Genomic DNA, 23383 nt, shown 5'->3' on the forward strand with positions numbered 1-23383 from the left:
TATTGCATTTATTCAAAAGTACATAAATATGTTACATAACACATAATGTAAACATTATAAAACTTGACTTGAATAATAAAACATTCTACTAAGAAAGAAAGATTGCGCATGAAGATTTTTGTGCCCACCCAAGTCAGAGTCCCTCGTTTACGTCACAGAAGCATGGTGGCAGGGAATCAAAGTCGGCATACAAGCTACATTCGTCACAGCATTGGAGGTTGGGATAAGACCCAGCAGTGATGGCTGCGGCCGCGACCTTGTCCAGGGGTGAATTTTTTAAGGCCAAACAAAGAGGTGCCTTTGAACATCTTAAGAAAAGACATACGCAAAGTATAGGATTAGAATTTTTCTTCTCCATCCATTTGTCACAATTATCGGGGGTACCTGGGAAGTTTAGGGCTGGAGCCAATTAAATACATGACACCAGCCCCAAACTAGAGTTCTCTGGCCCTGTCCCAAGTTCCTATCTAACCCCCTCCTCTCCTAGGATTGTTAGAAATGTAAAATCAGGTTGCAGCAAATAAAGGAGAGCAAACTACAAGCGTGGATCACCCAGCGGATCACTACAGGCCCATCAAGTGCAGAGCGTGATCAGGAAGAGGGTCAACTCAGTGAGGGTAGGTGAAGCAAAGCAGCACCCAGCCACCCAGCCGAGAACATTCTACTTATGAGCTCACAGCCCTAAGCCAGAAGGGGAAAAAAACCAAGGTTCTACACTCACCTGCCTTTGCCTTTTCCAACCCACTTGCCCTTCCTGGCCTCACCCAGGGTGGGCCCACAGGGCAAGGAATGACCTTGCTCAAGCAGAGAGCCCCAGGTATCCTATTTGAGGGGGTATTTTTCACTCTTACCCACATCACTCACTTCAATGCGTTGGCTACTTTGTAGTAAAGACAGATGACAACAGCCATCAGCACAAGCATGGCCACCAGGATACCGCCAGCAATGCTGAACATAATTATTGTGTTGACTTTAGTAGACTTATCTAGGCAGAGAAGCGAAGGCAAGCAGTGAATGTGGCCTCCCTCCCCACACACCCACCTAGCGACCTCAGCAGCTTCCTCTAGTGGAAAAAGAATGAAACCCAAACCACGGATCCTTATGCAAAATGAGTCTTCCCAGAAAGCCTAGGACCCTACGCTGGCCCAGAGAGGGGGAAAGGGTGTATGTTTGAATGAGAGGAGACTGAAATACAAAATCCAGAAAGAAAGAAGAACGTGGAAGAGTCCCATTCTTCCTTTCACAGGAAGTAATGCGCAGCTATACAAATGGTTTTAGTCCCAAATACCTGGATTTCCTGAGATACATTCATTTTCAGATTCAGAATTAAGTCCTCACTCGATAGCAAGCTAAAAAATCTATGGGAACGATTAAGGGGATGACTTTTTAAAAAGGTTATGTTCAACAATGCTGATCATATACAAATCCATTTTGTAAGTGATACATGTTTCAGGAAAACAGTTTTCTATTCTCCCACTGACAACGGCCATTTTTCCTTCTAAATCCTCCCAGGAAATCCAGTTTTTCTGGAATATGCAATTTTTTTAACCTTATTCCCTGAAACTGGGGGAAAGTGAAGAAGGACGAAGAATAAACAATCCAACTGCCAAAACATACTTACTATTTTTTTCTTTAAAAAAAATTTTTTTAAACATTTATTTACTTTTGAGAGACAGAATGAGACAGAGCATGAGTGGGGGAGTGGCAGAGAGAGGCGGGGACACAGAATCCAAAGCAGGCTCCAGGCTCTGAGCTGTCAGCACAGAGCCCCCGACATGGGGCTCAAACTCACAGACCGAGAGATCATGACCTGAGCCGAAGTTGGATGCTTAACCGACTGAGCCACCCAGGCGCCCCCATACTTACTATTTTCTAACTCTTCCATGCTCGATGAATGCCGGCAGTAAAACAAAATTACAATTAATATAAACTTTAGGGAACAGTACATCTTATCAGGAATTTCTCAAACTTTTAATTTGAGAAAGAAAGTTCTAATTATCCCTGTTAGGAGTAATTAAGATATGAAGTTTGAAGAGCTTATTTTCAGATGCATAGTCTCCACGAGAGCTGGCAGAACGCACAGCCAATGTCCAGCTCCAACTTCTATGCCTGTCAGGCCATACATGGGCTGTGTGACATCAACACTTCAGACACCAACGCCCTTTCACAGAGTTCTGAATTCCATTCCACGTTCAGATATATGTTAGGACCAATAGCAAGACGAATGTCCAAATCCTATTCTAAATAATTTACTCTCAGTCTCACCTTTTTAAGTTTTCTTCCCTCAGAGAACCTTTCAGGGCTTGACCATTAATTAAAAGCAAATCTGGGATTTCAATAAAGTAAAATGACAGTAGTGTGGTAGTGTGGAGAGTCCAATATCTAAAAATACTCATATATTTAAAAGTTCAATTATAGAAGACTGGGTAGACTTTATGTTGTGGCAACACAATAGAATAATATATAGTTGTAGTCATTCTACAGGACTCAGATATAGGTTAACAGACGTTGGGACATTATACTTCTTGGCTAAGGCAAAAAGATTTCAAAAAGTAATTTGAATAGGATGCCTGTTATAAATCAGGATTCTATTATTTTGAAGTACTCACACCTAACAAAGCTCGTTCAATTAAATGAGGAAACTATTTTAACTATGAAGGGTTATTCCTTGTTGCTTTGTCCAAACCCTGGGTGGAATCACAAACAGCAGGGGAGTTATCAACAAAAACAGTGGCATAAGACCTCTGAAAATTCTTTCCTCTCTAAAAGCAATCAGGAATCTAGCAGAAAAACTGACTTTTTCAGACTCTGAAAATTAAAAGCTTGGTGCAGCTCAGGAAACATTTATTTAAGAAGAACTGAATCTTAGTATAAACAGCAAGGTTTATCGCATTGTTCCATCCTTCACTCTCCAGCTCCATGGCAACCTTGAAAATAACGGCCCAGGCTCCAATGCAGCCACCAAAGGGAAAATAGAGGCAAAGCTCTATCAAAGCCTTATTCCCAAAGAATTGTCATTATTTGACCTGTGTGCTGGTTACCTGAAAATCCTCACCTGCAAAGCTATCTGTCTGTATTTGACATAACTTAAGAGTTCACCCAATGCAAAAAGTCTTCTTCTAAGGGGATTTTGGCAAAAACAATTACAGATAATAGTTTTAACTTCCTGGCTGCCTGAGGTAGTGGATAACATTTGGGGCAAATCACAGAGTAGCCAAACAGCTTAAAGGAAAAGTTGGTAAATTAGATGTCCATAGGAGTTTTGAAAAGCTCTGATATATTCCTGGGACTCTAAGCCATGCACAGGTGTAGGGTTGTGTGCATGTCTAAGGCTGTGAGCATACTCAAGAAAGACATGAGATGGCCCTAAGCATTCACCTCTCACTGACCTTGAGGCTTTTTCCAAGCAAAAAGTGAAGGCTATGGCAGAGTTTTCAATTGCTTGGCTGATTGTCAAAGGCATGCCCCAATGCACACAGAGTCCCTCATGAAAGACTAGTGGATTTAATTGGTTCCAGGCATTTAAGGTAATCTTTGTCCAATCATTAGCTGATCACTAAGCTAATCAACAGAGACTTCAGTGTCCACCTACAACAAAGATTACAGATTTTATAGAATTTGTTGAGAAGTCACCAAACAAAAACAAACTCTGGATGGCAGGGAGAATCAGATTTCCAGAGTTGCCATGTTATATTATTTTAAATGTCTAGTTTTCATTGAGACTACAAGACATGCAAAAAAAAAAAAAAAGAGAGAGATAGAGAAAAGAAAGAAAAAGGAAGGAAGGAAGGAAGGAAGGGAGGAAGGAAGGAAAGAAAAAACAAAAGTATGGCTGATAAAAGTAAAGTAATTAATAAAAAACTTTCCCTAGGAAGCCCAGACATTGGCCCTACTAGACACAGGTTTTAAATCAACTATTTTAAATATTTTCAAAGGAATCCATGTCCAAAGAACTAAAGTATGAGAATAATGACTGTGATGGAGAGTATCAACAAAGAGAGAAATTAGTAAAGAGTCAAACAGAAATTTCGGAGTTGGAAAGTGTAACTGAGAAAAATTCATGAGAAAAGCTTAACAGCAGATCTGAGCAGGCAGAAGAAATAATCAGTGAACTCAAAGATAGGTCAATTGAGAATATCCAGTCTGAGTGAGGAACAGAAAAAAAAAGGATGAATAAAAATCAATGCAGAAATTCCTGTTCCACCACAACATGTAAAAAGCTTGGGAGTTGCCATCCTCAAAATAAGAAAAAAGCTGAACAATTGATAATCATAATGTCTTCCTAGGTCAACCAGTGAATTGAAGTCACAGGGCAAATAGACACCCCAAAACTGAAGAGACTGGTGAATATAGAGAATCACAGCTTCTCAGAAGCAGAAGCCACTGCTAGAGTCAGCAACTGAAAGGAATTTTTAAATGGTAATTGACAAATTGCTGGAGGCTGAATGAGGACCAGCATGGAAGAAACAAATTCTTGGGGTCCCAAGTTTCATCTGGGAGGGGAGCCACTTTCATGAATTTTACCTCAAGGAGATCAACTAGATCTGTGAAGACCACAGAAAAATCCCCTCATGTTTTGGTCTCCACTGATACCGCAGTGGAGGTGGTCTTATTCAGGAGGTGAAAGTCCTGAATTTCCAGTAAGCCTTCTCTGATACTACCCCAGCAATTAAGTGGAATGGTGCCTCATTATCACTGGGTCAAAACGAAGAAAAGTTCACACTTCCCAAGATCTCCACCGATGGGGGTGTTATCACCCAGTGTTCTCTGACACTAGTCTGGCAAAAAGGGGTGATCTGGGACAATACTTTATAGCCTGGTGAGAGTGAAAGTCTAGGTTAAGTCTTTACTGGGGAGGGGGGCTGCGGGTGAGCCACAGTTTTTTTCTGGGATATTTGGCTGGAATACAGGCTCCCTGTCTTGTCAGGCTCCTCCCCTCCTTTTTTTTTTTTTTGGTCCTTTGGCTAGAGACAACAGGGTTTTGCTTTTTTGGTTTGTTGGCTTGTTGTTTGTTTTTGTATTTTTTTGTTTTTTGTGTTTGTTTTTGTCTGCACCTATTGGTGTTTCCAGGTTGCTGCTTCTTCATCTCCAAGTCTGGAAATATGAGGCAGTAACAAAACCCAGAGAGCTCACCACCATGTTCCTTGGATTTCAAGTTTCCTAACTTGTCTGTTTTCTTCTCTCCACCTGTCAAGGCCTTGTGTTTGTTTTATACATAACGTCCAGGATTTTTAGTCACACTTGGTAGAAAGCATAAAAGTACACCTACTCCATCTTCCCAGAAGCAGAAGTCCCTCGTATGGAAGATTTGGGGTTTTGTTGTTTTTATTTTTATATTTTAGTTAACATACAGTACAATATTGGTTTCAGAAGTAGAATTCAGTGACTCATCACTTACACACAACACCCAGTGCTCATCACAAGTGCCCTCTTTAATACCCATCACCCATCTAGTCTATCTCTCACCCACCTCCCTCCATCAACCCTGTTTGTTCTCTATTATCAGGAGTCTCTTGTAGTTTGTTTCCCTTTCTTCTCCCCAACCACACGTTCATCTGTTTTGTTTCTTAAATTCCACAAGCTAAATCATGTTATTTGTTTTTCTCTGGTTGACTTATTTCACATTCTAGCTCCAGCCACATTGCTGCAAATGGCAAGATTTCATTCTTTACACACACCATATCTTCTTTATCTTTTCATCAGTCAACGGACATTTGTGCTCTGTTTAGCTATTGTTGACAATGCCTGTATGGGAGATGGTGAAATCAATCCTCTACTTAATGGCCATAGTCACTGTGCCAATCCTGCACTTGTCTGCCTCTGAAAGTGAATGCCTCCTTAAATCTTGTGTCCCAGGCACTTCACGTGTCATCTTAGATGGGGCCCTGTCCACCTTTCCACATAGGCTATCTCTCCAGCCTCATCTCCCACTGCATTTCCCCATACGCCATGCATTTTCATGCCACTGAGCCTTGACTAGATGGCTCTCCCAGTCCCTTTCCTCCTCTATCTGCCGTAATACTAACCCTGCAGGGCTTTACTCAATGCAACATCCTGGGTAAATTCTTCACTGCTTCCCATCTGTCTCCCATGTTAATTGCTCGTTTTCCTCTGTATCCATGACACGTGCTTGTACCTCTCTAAAAATTTGAATTCCAGGGGCGCTAGGTGGCTCAGTCAGTTAAGCGTCCGACTTCAGTTTAGGTCATGAGCTCATAGCTCATGAGTTCGAGCCCCACATCAGGCTCTGTGCTGACCACTCAGAGCCTGGAGCCTGCTTGGATTCTGTGTCTGCCCCTCCCCTGCTCATGCTCTGTCTCTCAAAAATAAATAATAAACATAAAAATTTTAATTTGAGTTTCGTTTGTCGTAAGGATTTCCAGTTCCTGTTTTAACTCTGAACAGACATTTGTCTTGAGTACAGGAACCTACTATGTTCACTCTCACTGAACCCAATACTCTGGAGTTGAATTAACTGTGGGGTGTTTTTCTACTTTTTATCTTACAAAAATGTTTTTTTCCAAGCTTCTTTTCTATGCCCTCCATCGAAGCAGCAACTATTCTGAGGGACATGTTCTCGAATGAGCTTAGTCATGATTAAATAGACAAGTTATGTAGACCTTCCCTACAGAGATGACCACTTCATTTCTTGGTTTCCTTTTATTCCTGTGGTTACTTGGTTGCCGTTTGAGGAGTCTGTACATTGAAAATTTGCCTTGTATCAAGGTATGTTTCACCGGGCAGAAACTCAGGATCCCCAATATCAAGAGTCCACTAGGTGCTGACACATTTCATGGGCAATGACCCAAATATGAATTTTGTCAATCTGATAGCAACTTGCCTGATCTAAACCTCTAAATTCAGACAGAGCAATAAATTCGGACGAAACAGAAAACCATGAGCATTATTACTTCATTTATTGTTCAAAATATTTTAGGGGCTCCTGGGTGGCTCAATCAATTGGGCGTCCAAGTCTTGATTTTGGCTCAAGTCATGACCCCACTTTCATGAGATCGAGCCCCGTATTGGGCTCTGCACTGACAGTGTGGAGTCTGCTTGGGATTCTCTCTCCCTCTCTGTCCCTCTCCCACTCTCTCAAAATAAATAAATAAATAAACATTAAAATATAATATTTTACTCATTACTTATTAGTCAGCAACATGAAGCTACTGACCTTATTACTTCCAATATGTTTTAGCAGTATTTTTCTGATCTTCACTGGAGATGGCCAGAAGACAATGACTAAGACTTGGACAGATGAGGAAACTGAAGCACAGAGAGCAGAAGTGACTCCCTTAGGTCCCCTAGCAAGTCACTGGCAAGGCAGCAACTAAGGCCTGGTTCTGTGATCTATCCCTCCAGCCCCCTCCTCCCAGATCCAGTGCCCTTCTACCCCCTCAACCTTTCTGCAACCCTCTGAAATGATGTGTGCCCCATTCACAGTGCCCACTAAACCTATCATCCAGAGGCTCTGATTTTGGCTCGGAGCTGAAAGATATGCAAACCAGTTGCATTTCATTTAGGGAAGGGCCTGGTTATTGTTAATATTTTCATCCTAAGTGCTATTCACATGTAGTGATTGGTCAGGAGTACTGAGAGTGGGGCGGGTGGGTGGCTCAGTCAGTTCAGTGTCTGGCTCTTGATTTTGGCTCAGGTCATGATCTCAAGATCATGGGATCAAGCCCAGTGTCAAGCCCCATGGCAGGCTCTCTCCGTCTTCCTCTGCCCCTCTTGTGAGCATGCCTGTGCACTCTCTCCTAATAAAAGAAAGGAAAAAAAAAGGTACTCAGAGTGGTGGGAGAGGCCATGTGTTCCAGATGGCAAAAAGTAGGCAGTGGCTGTATGCAGAATCCAGGAGTTGAACTTTGTGATGTGATCCAGGTTACAGGGGTTTGTTTTCCTGGCAAATTCTTCATCATTCACACCCACAAGGACTTTCACCCAGGCCCCTTACTTCGCCAAGTGCCCATCCTGTGGCTCTCGCCTGGGGCAGGTGGTTGCAAACACCCTGCTACTTGTAAATTGCACATCTGTGGCAGAAAGCAGCCCAGGTTCCAGGCTACTGGAATAAGCCTGTGAGCACCCCCTTACTTGGCCCAGGTTCCATCTCCAGACCTCTTCCACAGCTCCTGATCTGCTCCCAGGATCTTCATCTTTACCCTCAGACTCCTGCTCAGCTGAGGACCTTGCTATGGTTCTGGCAACTGCCATGAAAAGAGTCAGGTTTTGCCCTAAATAGGAAGGATCTTCCAAACTGAAATCCTCTTCTAGCAGTACATGCTACTATAGTATAGGATAGAATCTATACATGCCAGTTAATTCCCTGATTAATTCCCAAATCTGTGTCTGTGTAAGACTGGTTCTAATGCTTGCTTTGTCTTTTCAGCCTAAGTTTTTCTTACCTTTTAGCATGCATTATGTTTTGCTGAAAACCAGACATAATGTATCTGGAGAAATGTATAGGACCTGAAGTAATCAGGTTGTTAGTGTGGAGTTTTATGTTAATCTGGTTAAGATAGGCTATGCTTAACATTTGCTGTAACTATAGGTGTCAGAGGCTTCAATTTCCTCCAGTATTCTTGCTTTTGTTCCCCCACCCCCGTCTTTGGTTTCCCTAGAAACTCTTTTAAAATAGTCTGCATCCTACTCTTTCAACTGTCATCTGTTTTTATACTGAAGCCCTATTAATATTGGTAAGGCACTGGGGAAGGAAGGCATTCCAGAATCTTATGACTAAATCTATTTTTAGCATACCCGAGTCCCCAGCCTGTCACCATCAAAAATGTCTTTTTTTTTTTTTTTTCCCCTGCCCCTACTTGCTGACTGGAAGGCTAAAGGGGTCAGAGTAGTCTAATTGCTCATCCCCAGATCACAAAAGACTCTGGTGGTTTCCCCTGAGGGTACACCTTTGTTAAGAACACTGTGGGCTGGAGCATCCGGGTGACTAGGTCAGTTAAGCCTCTGACTTCAGCTCAGGTCATAATCTCACGGTTCATAGGTTTGAGTCAGGCTCTGTGTTGACAGCTTGGAGCCTGGAGTCTGCTTCAGATTCTGTGTCTCCCTCTCTCTGTGACCCTCCCCCACTTATGTACTGTCTCTCTCTCTCAAAAATAAATAAACATAATTTTTTTTTTTTTTTAGGAATAGTGTGGGCTGTATTTCCAAATGGTTACTTTCCCCTCCCCACTGCAGAAAGCCTGAGGGGATTCTTCTCCAATCTTCACTGTGTAAATATGGTGGGGTTCCTGGAAGTAAAACCCATAAAAGTATGGGACTACTAAATGTGGGCTCTCAGGGGTTTCCATCTCCTAGCTAGCTAGTCCACACTTGGCTTCCAGCAATTTATTAATGACCATTTAAGTGTTCCTACAAGTTACTGCCTCCAGAAGATTCTGTCCCTGATAAGCAAATCTCAAGTGTGATTTTCTGCATTTACTTCTCTCCAGTTTTCAGAGTGGCTCTTTGTTTGCCCTGTGACCTCAATTATCTGGTAGATTTTTTAAAAGTCATTGATTTTCAGTTGAAACAGCTTTTCTCTTATGATAAAGACGGTTGTGATGAATTCCAAACTCTTTGCATGTCAGAGCTGAAACCAAAAGTGTTGATTTTTTTTTTTAATTAATAATATAAACCCACGTAAACAAAAGCTCTTTGGAGTATTCAGCCCATGAGAATGTAAAGGGTCCTAGGCCAAAAGTATCTGAGAACTACTGTGTTACAATACACAGTCAGTCACGATTCACACTATAAATCCTAAGTTAATAATAAACTGCTCTTTAAAATAACTAAGCCAATCTGAAAAAGAAAAGGGAGATGACCCAAATAGATAAAATCATGAATGAAAATGGAATTATTACAACCAATCCCTCAGAAATACAAGCAATTATTAGGGAATACTATGAAAAATTATATGCCGACAAACTGGACAACCTGAAAGAAATGGACAAATTCCTAAGCACCCACGCACTTCCAAAACTCAAACAGGAAGAAACAGACAACTTGAACAGACCCATAACCAGCGAAGAAACTGAATCAGTTATCAAAAATCTCCCAACAAATAAGAGTCCAGAACCAGATGGCTTCCCTGGGGAATTCTACCAGACATTTAAAGCAGAGATAATACCTATCCTTCTCAAGCTGTTCCAAAAAATAGAAAGGGAAGGAAAACTTTCAGACTCATTCTATGAAGCCGGCATTACTTTGATTCCTAAACGAAACAGAGACCCAGCAAAAAAAGAGAACTACAGGCCAATATCCTTGATGAATATGGATGCAAAAATTCTCAATAAGATACTAGCAAATTGAATTCAACAGCATATAAAAAGAATTATTCACCATGATCAAGTGGGATTCATTCCTGGGCTGCAGGGCTGGTTCAACACTCGCAACGTAATACATCACATTAATAAAAGAAATAGAACCATATGATCCTGTCAATGGATGCAGAAAAAGCATTTGACAAAATTCAGCATCCTTTCTTAATAAAAACCCTAGAGAAATTCGGGATAGAAGGAACATACTTAAACATCATAAAAGCCATTTAAGAAAAGCCCACAGCTAATATCATCCTCAATGGGGAAAAACTGAGAGCTTTTTCCCTGAGATCAGGAACACGACAGGGATGCCCACTCTCACCGCTGTTGTTTAACATACTGTTGGAAGTGCTAGCATCAGCAATCAGACAACAAAAGGAAATCAAAGGCATCAAAATTGGCAAAGATGAATTCAAGCTTTCACTTTTTGCAGATGACATGATATTATACCCGGAAAACCCGACAGACTCCACCAAAAGTCTGCTAGAACTGATACATGAATTCAGCAAAGTCGCAGGATACAAAATTAATGTACAGAAATCAGTTGCATTCTTATACACTAATAATGAAGCAACAGAAAGACAAATAAAAAAACTGACCCCATTCACAATTGCATCAAGAATCGTAAAATACCTAGGAATAAACCTAACCAAAGAAGTAAAAGATGTGTGTGCTGAAAACTATAGAAAGCTTATGAAGGAAATTGAAGAAGATACAAAGAAATGGAAAAACATTCCGTGCTCATGGATTGGAAGAATAAATATTGTTAAAAAGTCAATACTACCCAAAGCTATCTACACATTCAATTCAATCCCAATCAAAATTGCACCAGCATTCTTCTTGAAGCAATCCTAAAATTTGTATGGAACCACAAAAGACCCTGAATAGCCAAAGTAATATTGAAGAAGAAAACCAAAGCGGGAGGCATCACAAGCCCAGACTTTAGCCTCTACTACAAAGCTGTAATCATCAAGACAGAATGGTATTGGCACAAAAACAGACACATAGACCAATGGAATAGAATAGAAACCCCAGAACTAGACCCACAAAAGTATGGCCAGCTAATCTTTGACAAAGCAGGAAAGAATATCCGATGGAAAAAAGTCTCTTTAACAAATGGTGCTGGGACAACTGGACAGCAACATGCAGAAGAATGAAACTAACCCACTTACTTACACCATTCACAAAAATAAACTCAAAATGGATAAAAGTTCTGAATGTGAGACAGGAAACCATCAAAACCCTAGAAGAGAAAGCAGGAAAAAACCTCTCTGACCTCAGCCGCAGCAATTTCTTACTTGAAACATCTCCAAAGGCAAGGGAATTAAAAGCAAAAATGAACTATTGCGACCTCATGAAGATAAAAAGCTTCTGCACTGCAAAGGAAACAATCAACAAAACTAAAAGGCAACCAACAGAATGGGAAAAGATATTTGCAAATGACACATCAGACAAAGGGCTAGCATCCAAAATCTATAAAGAAGTCACCAAACTCCACACCCAAAAACCAAATAATCCAGTGAAGAAATGGGCAGAGGGGCGCCTGGGTGGCTCAGTCAGTTGAGCGTCCGACTTCGGCTCAGGTCATAATCTCATGGCTCATGAGTTCGAGCCCCTGGTCGGGCTCTGTGCTGACCGCTCAGAGCCTGGAGCCTGCTTTGGATTCTGTGTCTCCCTCTCTCTCTGCCCCTCCTCCACTCATGCTCTGTCTCTCACTCTCTCTCAAAAATAAATAAAATTTTTTTAAAAAGAAATGGGCAGAAAACATGAATAGACACTTCTCTAAAGAAGACATCCAGATGGCCAACAGGCACGTGAAAAGATGCTCAATGTCACTCCTTATCAGGGAAATACACATCAAAACCACACTGAGATATCACCTCACACCAGTCAGAGTGGCCAAAATGAACAAATCAGGAGACTATAGATGCTGGAGAGGATGTGGAGAACGGGAACCCTCTTGCACTGTTGGTGGGAATGCAAACTGGTGCAGCCACTCTGGAAAACAGTGTGGAGGTTCCTCAAAAAATTAAAAATAGATCTACCCTATGACCCAGCAATAGCACTGCTAGGAATTTACCCAAGGGATACAGGAGTGCTGATGCATAGGGGCACTTTTACCCCAATGTTTATGCAGCACTTTCAACAATAACCAAATTATGGAAAGAGCTTAAATGTCCATCAACTGATGAATGGATAAAGAAATTGTGGTTTATATACACAACGGAATACTACTTGGCAATGAGAAAGAATGAAATATGGCCTTTTGTAACAACGTGGATGGAACTGGAGAGTGTGATGCTAAGTGAAATAAGTCATACACAGAAAGACAGATCCATATGTTTTCACTCATGTGGATCCTGAGAAACTTAACAGAAGACCAAGGGGAAAGGGAAAGGGAAAAAAAAAAGTCAGAGAGGGAGAGAGCCAAACCATAAGAGACTCTTAAAAACTGAGAATAAACTGAGGGTTGATGGGGGTGGGAGGGAGGGGTGGGTGGGTGATGGGCACTGAGGAGGGCACCTGTTGGGATGAGCCCTGGGTGTTGTATGGAAACCAATTTGACAATAAATTCCATATTAAAATAAATAAAATAAAATAAAATAAAATAAAATAGCTAAGCCAAAAACTTACATTGTGATATTGGTGGGAAGTTTTTAAAAATATGTTTTATTCTTTATCTGAAGTGGGGGGAAAAAAACAAAAACAAAAAAAAATCTCCAATTCATGACAAGAGTAATGTAGCACATTAAAACCAAGGTAATCTCAGCAACCACCATTCTAGCTTTGAAAAAAAAAAAAAAAGCATAAGATTGAATTTACTCATTTCTCCTTTTTCTGCTCCTCTTACATTGTAATAAAGTTCTGAACTCATACTGCTACCCTTATCAGTTCCATGCAAAAACATATTCTGAATATGTCCAACCAAGTATAAAATAATCTCTAATCTCAATAATCATTCAGATGGTAAGGAACACAAATATGAGAATTATTTCATAAAGTCCCCAACCACAAGGGAGTTATAGTACCTAAAACTTCTAAGTGTAGTACAGAAAAATTAGTAACTAATTCTGTAGTGCAGTGGAGGTCTATACTTGGTTTTCAACAGTAAAGAGGATTTTCCCTGCTATCCAAAAAAAAAAAAAAAAAAAAAAAAAAACAAAAACATTGTAGGTAGAGAGAAAAGCATGTGCAAAGGTAGAAGAGACCAGAATGCAGGCAGGAGACAAGAGTATGAAAGGCTTTATATGCTAAGCTAATGAACAAAGACGATGGTGACTCAGGAGCAGGACAATCAGAGGACAGTGCAAAGAATGAAATGGAGAAGATGAAAATGAAAGCTAATGACCAGTGAACAAACTCTGGGGATTATTCAAATGAAAGTGCTTGAGAACGGAAGAGGCAGAGGTGGAAAAAGGCAGGAAGGTTTTTCTTTTAAAAAAGCAAGCAAGCAAGAGTGAAAGAAAGAATGAAAGAAAAAGAAAGAAAGAAAGAAAGAAAGAGAAAGAAAGAAAGAAAAAGAAAGAAAAAGAAATCAAGACTTTGTGGTTTATTGTATATATGGGAATGAAAGAAAGGGAAGGACCACATAACTCTATAGTTTTCTGACCTACAGCTTTCAGTTTTATGTAAGTCAACACCCAGTTGGTAATATTGATCTTATTCATTAACTTGAACTCTGAAAAAGAGTATTTTCCTTTGGGGACTGTCCAAATAGGCTACCATGGATCAATGTTAACTTATGACCATAGGAAGCCGGACATGGGAGGGGGAAGAAAACACACACACACAAAACTGTTTAGACACCTTAGAATCAGTCTAGATTCATCTTTACAAACATGAAAACTAGGACACTTACAATTAAGAACTTTTAACTTTCTGATTGCTGTACATATCAGATCCCTCGGTGGGGTTTCTCTTTCAATCTTGGTAAATCCTTCTAATATACGCTCTGGATAACAGATTACTCACAAAAAATTACACTCCAATTTTTCTAACACCACTCCACAGATAAAAAGAATGAAAAGGGTATTGTACAAGTATCCCCTGCTTTCCCAAAATTCCCACGACACCACCTAGCTTTTATGAAAGCCCTACATTAACACAGCAAGGTCTTATTTTCCTAACAGCAAATAACCTCTTCACATTTCTTTCGGTCATCAAAAACAGGCACTAATGGAGGCCTTTGCGAAAGAAAAGTGGAAAAACTAGAACTTTTGGAAACCTGGGGATGCTCTTCCCTTCCGGCCATTTCTGTGAAGGCAAAGGTTTTTTTGTTTTTTTGTTTTGTTTTGTTTTTACAAGAACACTCCACTTGCGCGCATGAGGGAAATCCGTATTCTCACTGGGCACATATTCTAACATAACTCAAGAACTCAAGAAAAACAAAAAATTATTTTGCACTGAAACAAAAAACTCAGAACATGGAGTCCTAAAACAAAATTAATATGGCGCAGAATAAGATTTCTACTTTCCGGACTGAATGCCACCATAAATACATGGCTGACAGCCCAACTACGAAGAATGCTGACATTCCAATTTTATTTGAATCTAATTCTCCAGTTCTTTTACAAGGTAAGGTTGACACGACGGAGCAGAGAGGCCCCAGTTACCTTCCTATCCCATGGGGCAACTAGAAAGTTCCATCAGCTCCTTTCTCCCCGGAATCAAAGCTTAAAGGTCCTTCAAGTCCCAGCTCAGATGTCACTCCACCAGCACTGGGGTCCCGCTTCCGCTCGGGACAGGTTTCTGCTCACAGCCACCGCCGCCCCTCTGGCCGCTTTCCACACCTCCCCTCCAGCGCCGAGGCTGGAAGGCGCCAGGTCACCCCGCCGCCGTCCCGCCCTGGCGCCAGCGGCGCACCGACAGGGCGACGTCCGGCCGGCGCCCCGGCTGCACTGCAGTCCGGTGACACCGTGCAACCCTCCGCCTGCTAAAGCCAAGCTGCCGGCATCCACGCACCCGCCGCCCGCTGGGACGACGTGCTGGGGGACCGCGGGGGGGGGGGTCAAAGAAACCCCAACTGCACGGCCCGACCCACCGCCCAGGGTCTGCGGTCGGCGGGAAGGCCACGGCGTCCACCGCAGGCACAGCGAGGTCGGCAGCAGGGCCTCCAGGTCGCCTGCAGCGACGGCACCACTCCTACCTGACGATGGACTCTCCTCGAAGGACCAACCCTCCCGGGCGGCCAGACAACCGTCGTCCACACCGCCTGCTACTTCCTCGGACCAACGTCGAAAAATCCCCCTGCGTTCCCGCCAGTCTCGCCCCGCGCCTGCGCACAGCTCCTTTCGTAGGCCGAGGGGCCGTCGGAGCGCATGCTCCGTCCTTGAGCTCTTCCCCGGCAGGTTTGGAACCGCGTTGCTGAAGCTGGCTGGCGCGCGCATGCGCGTCTCCGGGACCTGGTTCTTTCCCCACTGGACAAGGAGAGGCTGGGCTTGGAATTGAAGCCTGCCGAGCCGGAAGGCGCTGTGCTTTTTCACCTCCGTCTGCTCTGGCGGAAACGCAAGCGGTGGAAGAGAGGTTCCGGGCTTGGCCTCGGCTGGCGGCTGCAGCATGGACACCCGGGCCGAGGAGGCGGGAGTGACTCGCCGCCCGATGCTGGCCTCTTCCTGGGATGCTGCCTGCGGAGCCCTGGCCCGGAGTCTCCATCTCACCCGGGCTGGTGTCGGCGCCCCGGACTTGGACTGGGAGCAGCTGCTGGCGCCGCCTGACCCGGGGTGAGCAGGGCCGGCGGGGACCCGGGCCGCGGCGCCGGGATGGTCGCGCTCCTGGGGGAGCCGGGAGGGGAGGCGGGGCCGAGCGGAGAGAGGGTGGGGGGCCCGGGGTGCGGGAAGGACCCGACTGCGGGGGCCCCGCATCTCCGCCGGGTCGCCCCCGGGGTCCGCCTCCCTCCCCCAGGCGAACCGACCGAGGCCTCTCTGTTGTCGACCCGAGGGGGCGTTAGAAAAACGAACTGTCGAGAATCCCCATCAGCTTCTTTATGAGAAAGAGCCGCGTTTGCCTTTTATTGCATTCTGCTTCCCACTCTTGTGCGCACAGTAGGTGCCCAGGGAACTTTTTATGTTGAAGGAGAAGGACTGCAGAGGCTTGAGTCCACAGCCGAGGAGAAAGTAGAGGGGAAAACCCCGGTGGGTGGCGTGCCCATCTCCTTGTGACTCTGTCTTGAGCGTTTGTTGGGTGCTTGGGAGGGTGCGGGGACCGCCGTGGTAAATGGGAGTGAGTTAGAAGTCCTGGTGGCCCAATAGGAGGGTCGCGAGCAGCGTTCGGACAGGTGCACTGTGTGATAGTTTGAACAATTCTTTTCAGCCAAGATCTGGTGATTTTGAAAAGAAGCCTCAACAGTGACCAAGATGAAAACCCCTGCTTCCTTTACCTGAGATGTGACCCTAACGGAGGTGAAGAAATCGTTTCTATTGGCGTTTTAAGTTCCGCAAGAAATATGGAAGTATACTTAGGAGAGGAGTACTGTGGAACCAGTAGGGGCAAGAATGTTTGTAGTGATCTGGATAACAGGTTTGTAACTTGTTCATGCAGAAGTGTTCCCCCCAAGCAGTGTTGTTTTTCCCCAGCGTTTGTGGTATTTACTGATTCTCTGACATTGAGGCCAGCACTAAGGGAGAGAAGATAAAAACATACCAGCAGGAATAGAAGTTTAGGCGCTAGGAATCTTGGCGTGTACATGAGCCCAGTTTTTTGTGTGTTTTTTTTTTTTTTTAATTTTGGAGAGAGCGAATGAGTGTGAGTGGGGGAGAGGGGCAGAAGAGGAGAGAGAGTCAGAATCTTAAGCAGACTCCACACTCAGGGTAGAGCCCCATTCGGGGCTCAATCGCATGACCCTGGGATCATGACCTGAGACAGAACCAAGAGTCTGGCTCAACCAAGTGAGCCACCCAGGGGCCCCTCAGGAGTTTTTATAAATGTGGAAATTGGGAGCTAACAGAAGGCAGATAAGTTGGTAGAACATCATAGCTAGTTAGTGGAGGACTTTGATTAGAATTGAAGTTGTGATAAATGTTTCTTGTCTCCTTAACTCAGAATGGTCTGTTTTCCAAAAATTAATTAGGCTGGAACTTTGAACACATTTGGAAGCCCATTACAAATAGTGCACAAACCCCAGACTGTGCCATACAAGTATATTGAATGTGTTATTATACTTTTGATTTTTTTTCCGAATTCTTAAAAAGATTCTGTCCTAATCTTTCTTTAATAAAATTCAAGCTATGAACGGTTTTATTATACCACATAATGTTGGAAATAATGGGTATGTTTATTGAGCTTTAAAATATGCTCTGTGCTACATGATTATACATTTGTTATCTTTTTTAATTATCTTATATAGGTAGTAAGTGACAGATGTAGTCTTTTCATCCAGTGCAACTCAGTATTAACCTACAGTTCTTTATGTCTTACCAGGAAAACTGAATTTCAGGATTTATGTATTGTCCTGGAAACCTTCATTTTTAAACGTAACTGTTAAAAGTGGTAATGAGTGAAAATTTTTAAAATTCATTTCTTTTTTATTTTTAGTGAAGGTGAAAAGATTATTTTGTACAAAAAATATCTAAAATTGGAGTTCTCCACACATGCTTGTAAAATAAAGGTAAGTAGTCACTAAATTATAACTAATTTGAAAACTACAGTTGTTTTTGTACTACATAAACTTATTTTCTGATAGCTCACTAATGTGGTAAGTCCAATGTGGTCCCTGGTTTTAGTTGAGAAATACTAAACATGGAAGAAGAAATTCTTCTCTAAGAAATTACCAAAATTCAGGGCACCTTAGTGGCTCAGTTGGTTAAGCTTCTGACCTCAGCTTAGGTCGTGATCTCACGGGTCATGAGTTGAACTCCACATCAAGCTCTGCACTGAACAATACAGAGCTTGCTTGGAACTCTCTCTGCCCCACCCCCGCCCTGCCCTTCCCCTGCTTGCACTCTCTTTCTCTCAAAATAAATAAATGAACTTTAAAATTATCAACATTCTTCTTTTAAAATAAATCAACATTTACTAGCTATGGCAATACTATGTCATGTGCTATTATTAATATAATGGTATCGTACTTTTAGCTTTAAGCCTTGGAAAACTGAGTTTAAGTACATTTTTTATTTTTATGTAGAACTTAGGTGCAAAGAAAGTGACAGTTTTTGTCCCAAAACATCCAAAGAGAACACAGAGAAGTTCCAGACAAAGGCAGTACAGAGTTCAAGAAATTTGGACTGGTGTCTTTAGCAGGAAAAATATTGTTACAGTGAACTTTAATGAGGTCATTAGAGTCTAGGGAAAGAGTACTTAGCTGGAAATCAGAAGCCCTGACTATGAAATGAGCTTTGTTGCTAACAAAACAGCCTTGGTCAAGTTTCCTCACCTGTTTGGACCTACTTTGTAGGTTATACAAGGAGACTAAAGACAGTAAATCGTTGAGTTATTTTTATCTTTAAAATATTTTATCTTGGGGTGTGTGGGTGGCTCAGTGAGTTAAGCATTCGATTTCCACTCAGGTCATGACTCTCAGTGAGTTTGAGCCCTGTGTCGGGCTCTGTGCTGGCAGCTCAGAGCCTGGAGCCTGCTTCCAATAATGTGTCTCCCTCTCTCTGTCCCTCCCCTGCTTGCTCTCTGTCTCTGTCTCTCTCTCAAAAATAATAAACATTAAAAAAAAAAACCTCAAAAGTATTTTATCTCTGTGCTTATTATTACTTAGAGAAGGTTACAGAACTGACCTTCCAAGTTGTTAATATTCCAAGATGTTGTTTTAGGAGCAAACGCTAGTAACTTCTAAAGTCTTTTAAATAAAGCGATTCATTCATTCAACAATTAGAGTGCCATTTGATACCAGATCCTATACTAAGCATTTAGGAATTAACGGAAATAAAATAAATTGGAGCAAAACCCTCATATTGCTAATAGTATAGTGGCCAAGACGTGTCCAAAAGTGTGCAAAATATGTCCTACATTCAATAGTGAGGAAGACTTGGGAATCAAAAAGCATGAAAGAGATCACATGGAGGTTGGAATGTAGATGTATAAATTTGATGAGATGTTTATTTAGTTGTTGATGACAGTCCGATCTTTCGTGTCGCACTGAGTTTTTTGATCGTGGATTTGTGTTCACCTGTGTCTTTGTGTGATACATGGGCTTGTGTGTCTCTGAAGGAGAATGTTTTGTGACTGTTCTGTGAAAGTAGGAGGGAGTGCAAGGACCTGTTTCATTTAGGGGGATCTTATGAGGACTTCTTCCAGGGCAATAACATATGCAAATTAAAATAAAAATAATAGCTACTGGTGCACAGTTTTGAGCCCTTAATCAGTGTGGTCAGTACTGGAAATTTTAACACGTACTTCTCAGAACAACTATGTGAAATCGTTATTACCCTCCCTCATTTTACTCCTGATTTCAGGTTTTTGCCTTTTCCCAGGATCACACAGGCTCTAAGTAGAGTCGTCATTGAACCCAGTTCTGTCTGATTCTAAATCCTAGTCCCTTTCCACTTTGCTACTTTGTTGTGCATATCACACATAAAATGTCTTTTGGTTCAGGAACATGGACAAAATGAGGCAGCATGAAGCGTTGGGAAAACTACTGGGGTAAAAGCTGGCAGAGCTACGTCCAAAGTTCTGACCTTTACTACCTGGGTGTCCTTTGACAAGTTAGAAAATCACCCTGCACTCATTTTTTAAATATGTAAGTTATCAAGCTATATATTAGATCATCTTGACATTCCCTTACAGTTCTAACTTCTAAAGTACTGACTTACATTTAGTATTTCAGAAGCAACGTAGCACGGGCTCTAGACAGCCTTATTTTGCTTTAAATATTTATATTTACATTGCAAGTTGCAGTATGTTAAGTTCTCAGATTGGTACAGTTTATTTTTAATCCCTTAAAAAACTGAGTAAATGTTATTTTATGTTTCCCATCCCCATTTGCTATTTTATGTGTCGTCTGTTAGTTTGAAAGGGCTTTTTTATTTAAATACTTCTGAGCCTCATGATAAATTTGAATTTTTTTCTATGACTATGCTAGAGAAAATGTAAAAATGAAAATGTATTTAATTTTTTGATTCTTGAATGCTTCACTCTTAAGTAAAGAGTAACTTTAAATGATGATTGTTTTTAATATTATTTTCTGGAACGTCTTTGTTTTGTAACAGTTGCTCTCCTTTGGTGAAAAGCAGTGTGTGTTCGTCAGTAAAGTTGTGGTACACATGAGGCGGGTTTCAGCCAGTTCCGCAACAAGCTCTCCTGCTCTAGGATCAAGGATAGACCTCCGGAGGGTCCAGACTATCATGGCGTCCATGGGGTCAAAGCTGTCACCTGGAGCTCAGCAACTGATGGATGTGGTTAGATTTCAGCAGCAGGTAGGTAGAAATGGATCCTGTCCAGGGACTCTTAAAAATTTGAGTGATCCGGGCACCTGGGTGGCTCAAGTCGGTTGAGCATCTGACTTTAGCTCAAGTCATGATCTCACGGTTCATGGGTTCGAGCCCCGCTTTGGGCTTTGTGCTGACAGCTTGCTCAGAGCCTGGAGCCTACTTCAGAATCTGTGTTTCCTTTTTTCTCCGCTCCTCCCCTGCTCACGTTCTGTCTCTGCTCTCAAAAATAAATAAATGTAAAAAAAAATGTTTTTGTTTAACTTCGGAGTGACGGCTTTTTATAAGGACACGTATTGACTTAAATCTTTTCTTTGCGTTTGTAAAATAGCATTTTTGTAGACTTTCCCTCCTACAAAATACCTTACTACAGACCCTCACAGTCTTTCATGAATTTATTCATTTAGCACCTTGTTGGTAGATAAGGCACTATTTTGAGCAATTTAGAAAGTTTTTCTCAAGCATAGAGATAAAGAGGAAATTGGAGGAGAGTTGTGTAAAGGAATATTGAGAATAATGGAAGAACTTGTCAAGCTCCTGAGACTACTATTTGAAAGGGTTTAGGAATAGTGTGTCTTTTAAGTATGATCCACAGAACGCCTATATCATAATCCTTTCCAGTGTTTACAAAATGCATATCCTGGGGCGCCTGGGTGGCTCAGTCGGTTAAGCGTCCGACTTCGGCTCAGGTCATGATCTCACGGTCCGTGAGTTCGAGCCCCGCATCGGGCTCTGTGCTGACAGCTCAGAGCCTAGAGCCTGTTTCAGATTCTGTGTCTCCCTCTCTCTGACCCTCCCCCATTCATGCTCTGTCTCTGTCTCAAAAATAAATAAACATTAAAAAAAAAAAAATTAAAAAAAATATAAAATAAAATGTTTAAAAAAAACAAAAACAAAAACAAAAACAAAAACAAAATGCATATCCTGGCCACACTTTTCCACCTACTAAGTCTCCCAGAGTGGGATCCAGGAATCAGTATTTTAAACAAGTATGCTATGTTAATTTTATGCACACTGTGGTTGGAGAGTAACTCTTTCAGTGCAAAGATTCTGTGGAGAAACGCTGAAGATGGTTAAAAAGCTTTCAAAAGCAAAAGATTTTGTAAATAGAAGAGATGAATGATTAAATATGACTAGTTCATTTATTTTGGAGAGAGGTACATGTCTTTCAATCTTAAGGTCTTATTCCTTAAGTTGTACTCGTTTTCTTTGCCATGAATTTGAATCCGTGCAGAAGGTTATTGAGTAAAACGTCAAAGTGTTTTCCTAGCTATCATCCCGTTCCCCAGAGGTAACTGCTGATAACAGTTTGGTGTGTAGCCTCTAGAGTGTTCTGTGCATGTAGAAACTCGACATAAACTGTCCCAGTCACCACTCACGGGTTAATACTATAGACACTGCGTGGTAACTGGCTTTCCTCCCACCGCTTCATGTGAGGAAGTTTGGGGGGACACCCTGGGGAAGGAAGATGGTCCCGTTCAATCGCCTTTTCAACACCCTAATGTGGGAGAATCCGTATTTGTGGAGTGGATCCTGATTGTCTAGGACTGATTATTGTTAACAAACCAGAAATCTCTGGAATCTAAGGCATGGCTTCTTGGAAAATGCCACATGAACCATGTGATTATCCGAGCATAAAATGGGGATGTTTCATGCCTGCTACGAAAGTGGTCAGCCACACACTGTTTACAGCCTTCATGTGTCAATTTGGACTGGGCCTGGGCCTGTCCCGAAGGGGAAAGAAAGGACGTGGGGTGCTGTGTCAGAATCCTAGACCTCCCCCTGCTTCACCCGTGCCTTGGGGATTGCTTGTTTCCTTGAAAGCTTTGTTAAAGGTTAACACTCACGAGTCATGTAGGTCTGATGTGACAATACAGACTTTTGTTTTATCACAGTAAATGTTAAAGTTATTCCTTATTTTCTTGTATTTGAAGTTCAGATATACTAGCTTTGATTTGTTTTTTGCTCTAGTAATTTAGAGTAACCAAGTAGGACTTCTATATCAAAGTACCTAACATACAGCGGTTGTTTAAAGTTACCTGAATGAAAGGCTATGCCCCATTTTCTTAGAGAAAACATTAAATTGTTCAGGATTTATATTATGGGACTTTTTCCCCTTTAAAATAAAAATGACTTTATAATTTTATTTTTTTCTGAGTATGAAAAGTGATACATCTTGGAGGTTTTTATAATATAAAAGTTATAGAAAATTCATACTTTTATAAGTCCTACAACATACAGAGAGAGAAAACTATTTTTCAGAAATCCGTGTGTGTATACACACGCATGTGGATGAAATTACATATACCCACACATATACATAGCTCTTTATATATTCATGTGTAAGTATACGGGCACAATTTTATGTAAATGCTTTTATACTGTACATGTTGCTCAGTAAAATTTTCCATTTAACAGGATATCATGGGCCTCTTATTAAGCAATAAAGCAATATCTCTGTGATTTTATGGATATTCTGTGGTATGTAACCAATGTAACCAGTCGTTGATTCATGAATATTTTAAGCTTTTTAGTTTTGTTTTTGTTTTTGTTTTGTTTTGTTTTGTTTTTTTGGTAGCATGAGTAGCAACACATAGAAGGAATTTGAATGTCTATTTTTGTAAATTGTTCCAATATCTCCTTAGGGTAGATTCTTCAAAGTGGAATTATTTTGGTAGAGTGAGTTCTTTAGATTATTTA

The 23383-nt window shown here is 41.7% G+C and overlaps 2 protein-coding genes across 3 annotated transcripts in view; one reads left to right on the forward strand and one right to left on the reverse strand.

Annotated features, from left to right (window-relative positions):
- Positions 1–15713, reverse strand: LOC122202744 (protein FAM24A-like). The gene is made up of 3 exons (XM_042909242.1): positions 15460–15713; positions 865–985; positions 1–308 (listed from the first exon to the last, which is right to left on the reverse strand). The coding sequence occupies exons 1-3, from the start codon at positions 15698–15700 to the stop codon at positions 134–136; spliced, it is 537 nt and encodes a 178-aa protein (XP_042765176.1). The 5' UTR covers positions 15701–15713; the 3' UTR covers positions 1–133.
- The window catches only part of LOC122202742 (ATPase PAAT-like), a 16908-nt gene continuing 9167 nt past the window's right edge, over positions 15643–23383 (forward strand). For both annotated transcript variants that reach the window (XM_042909239.1, XM_042909240.1), the window contains exons 1-4: positions 15643–16033; positions 16623–16829; positions 17844–17916; positions 20465–20671. In XM_042909239.1, coding sequence (XP_042765173.1) covers positions 15870–16033; positions 16623–16829; positions 17844–17916; positions 20465–20671 — 651 coding nt within the window. In that variant the 5' untranslated portion in view covers positions 15643–15869. The remainder of the gene's footprint in view (positions 16034–16622; positions 16830–17843; positions 17917–20464; positions 20672–23383) is intronic.

The sequence above is a fragment of the Panthera leo genome, chromosome D2, assembly GCF_018350215.1.
Source record: "Panthera leo isolate Ple1 chromosome D2, P.leo_Ple1_pat1.1, whole genome shotgun sequence".
NCBI classification, from domain to species: Eukaryota; Metazoa; Chordata; class Mammalia; order Carnivora; family Felidae; genus Panthera; species Panthera leo.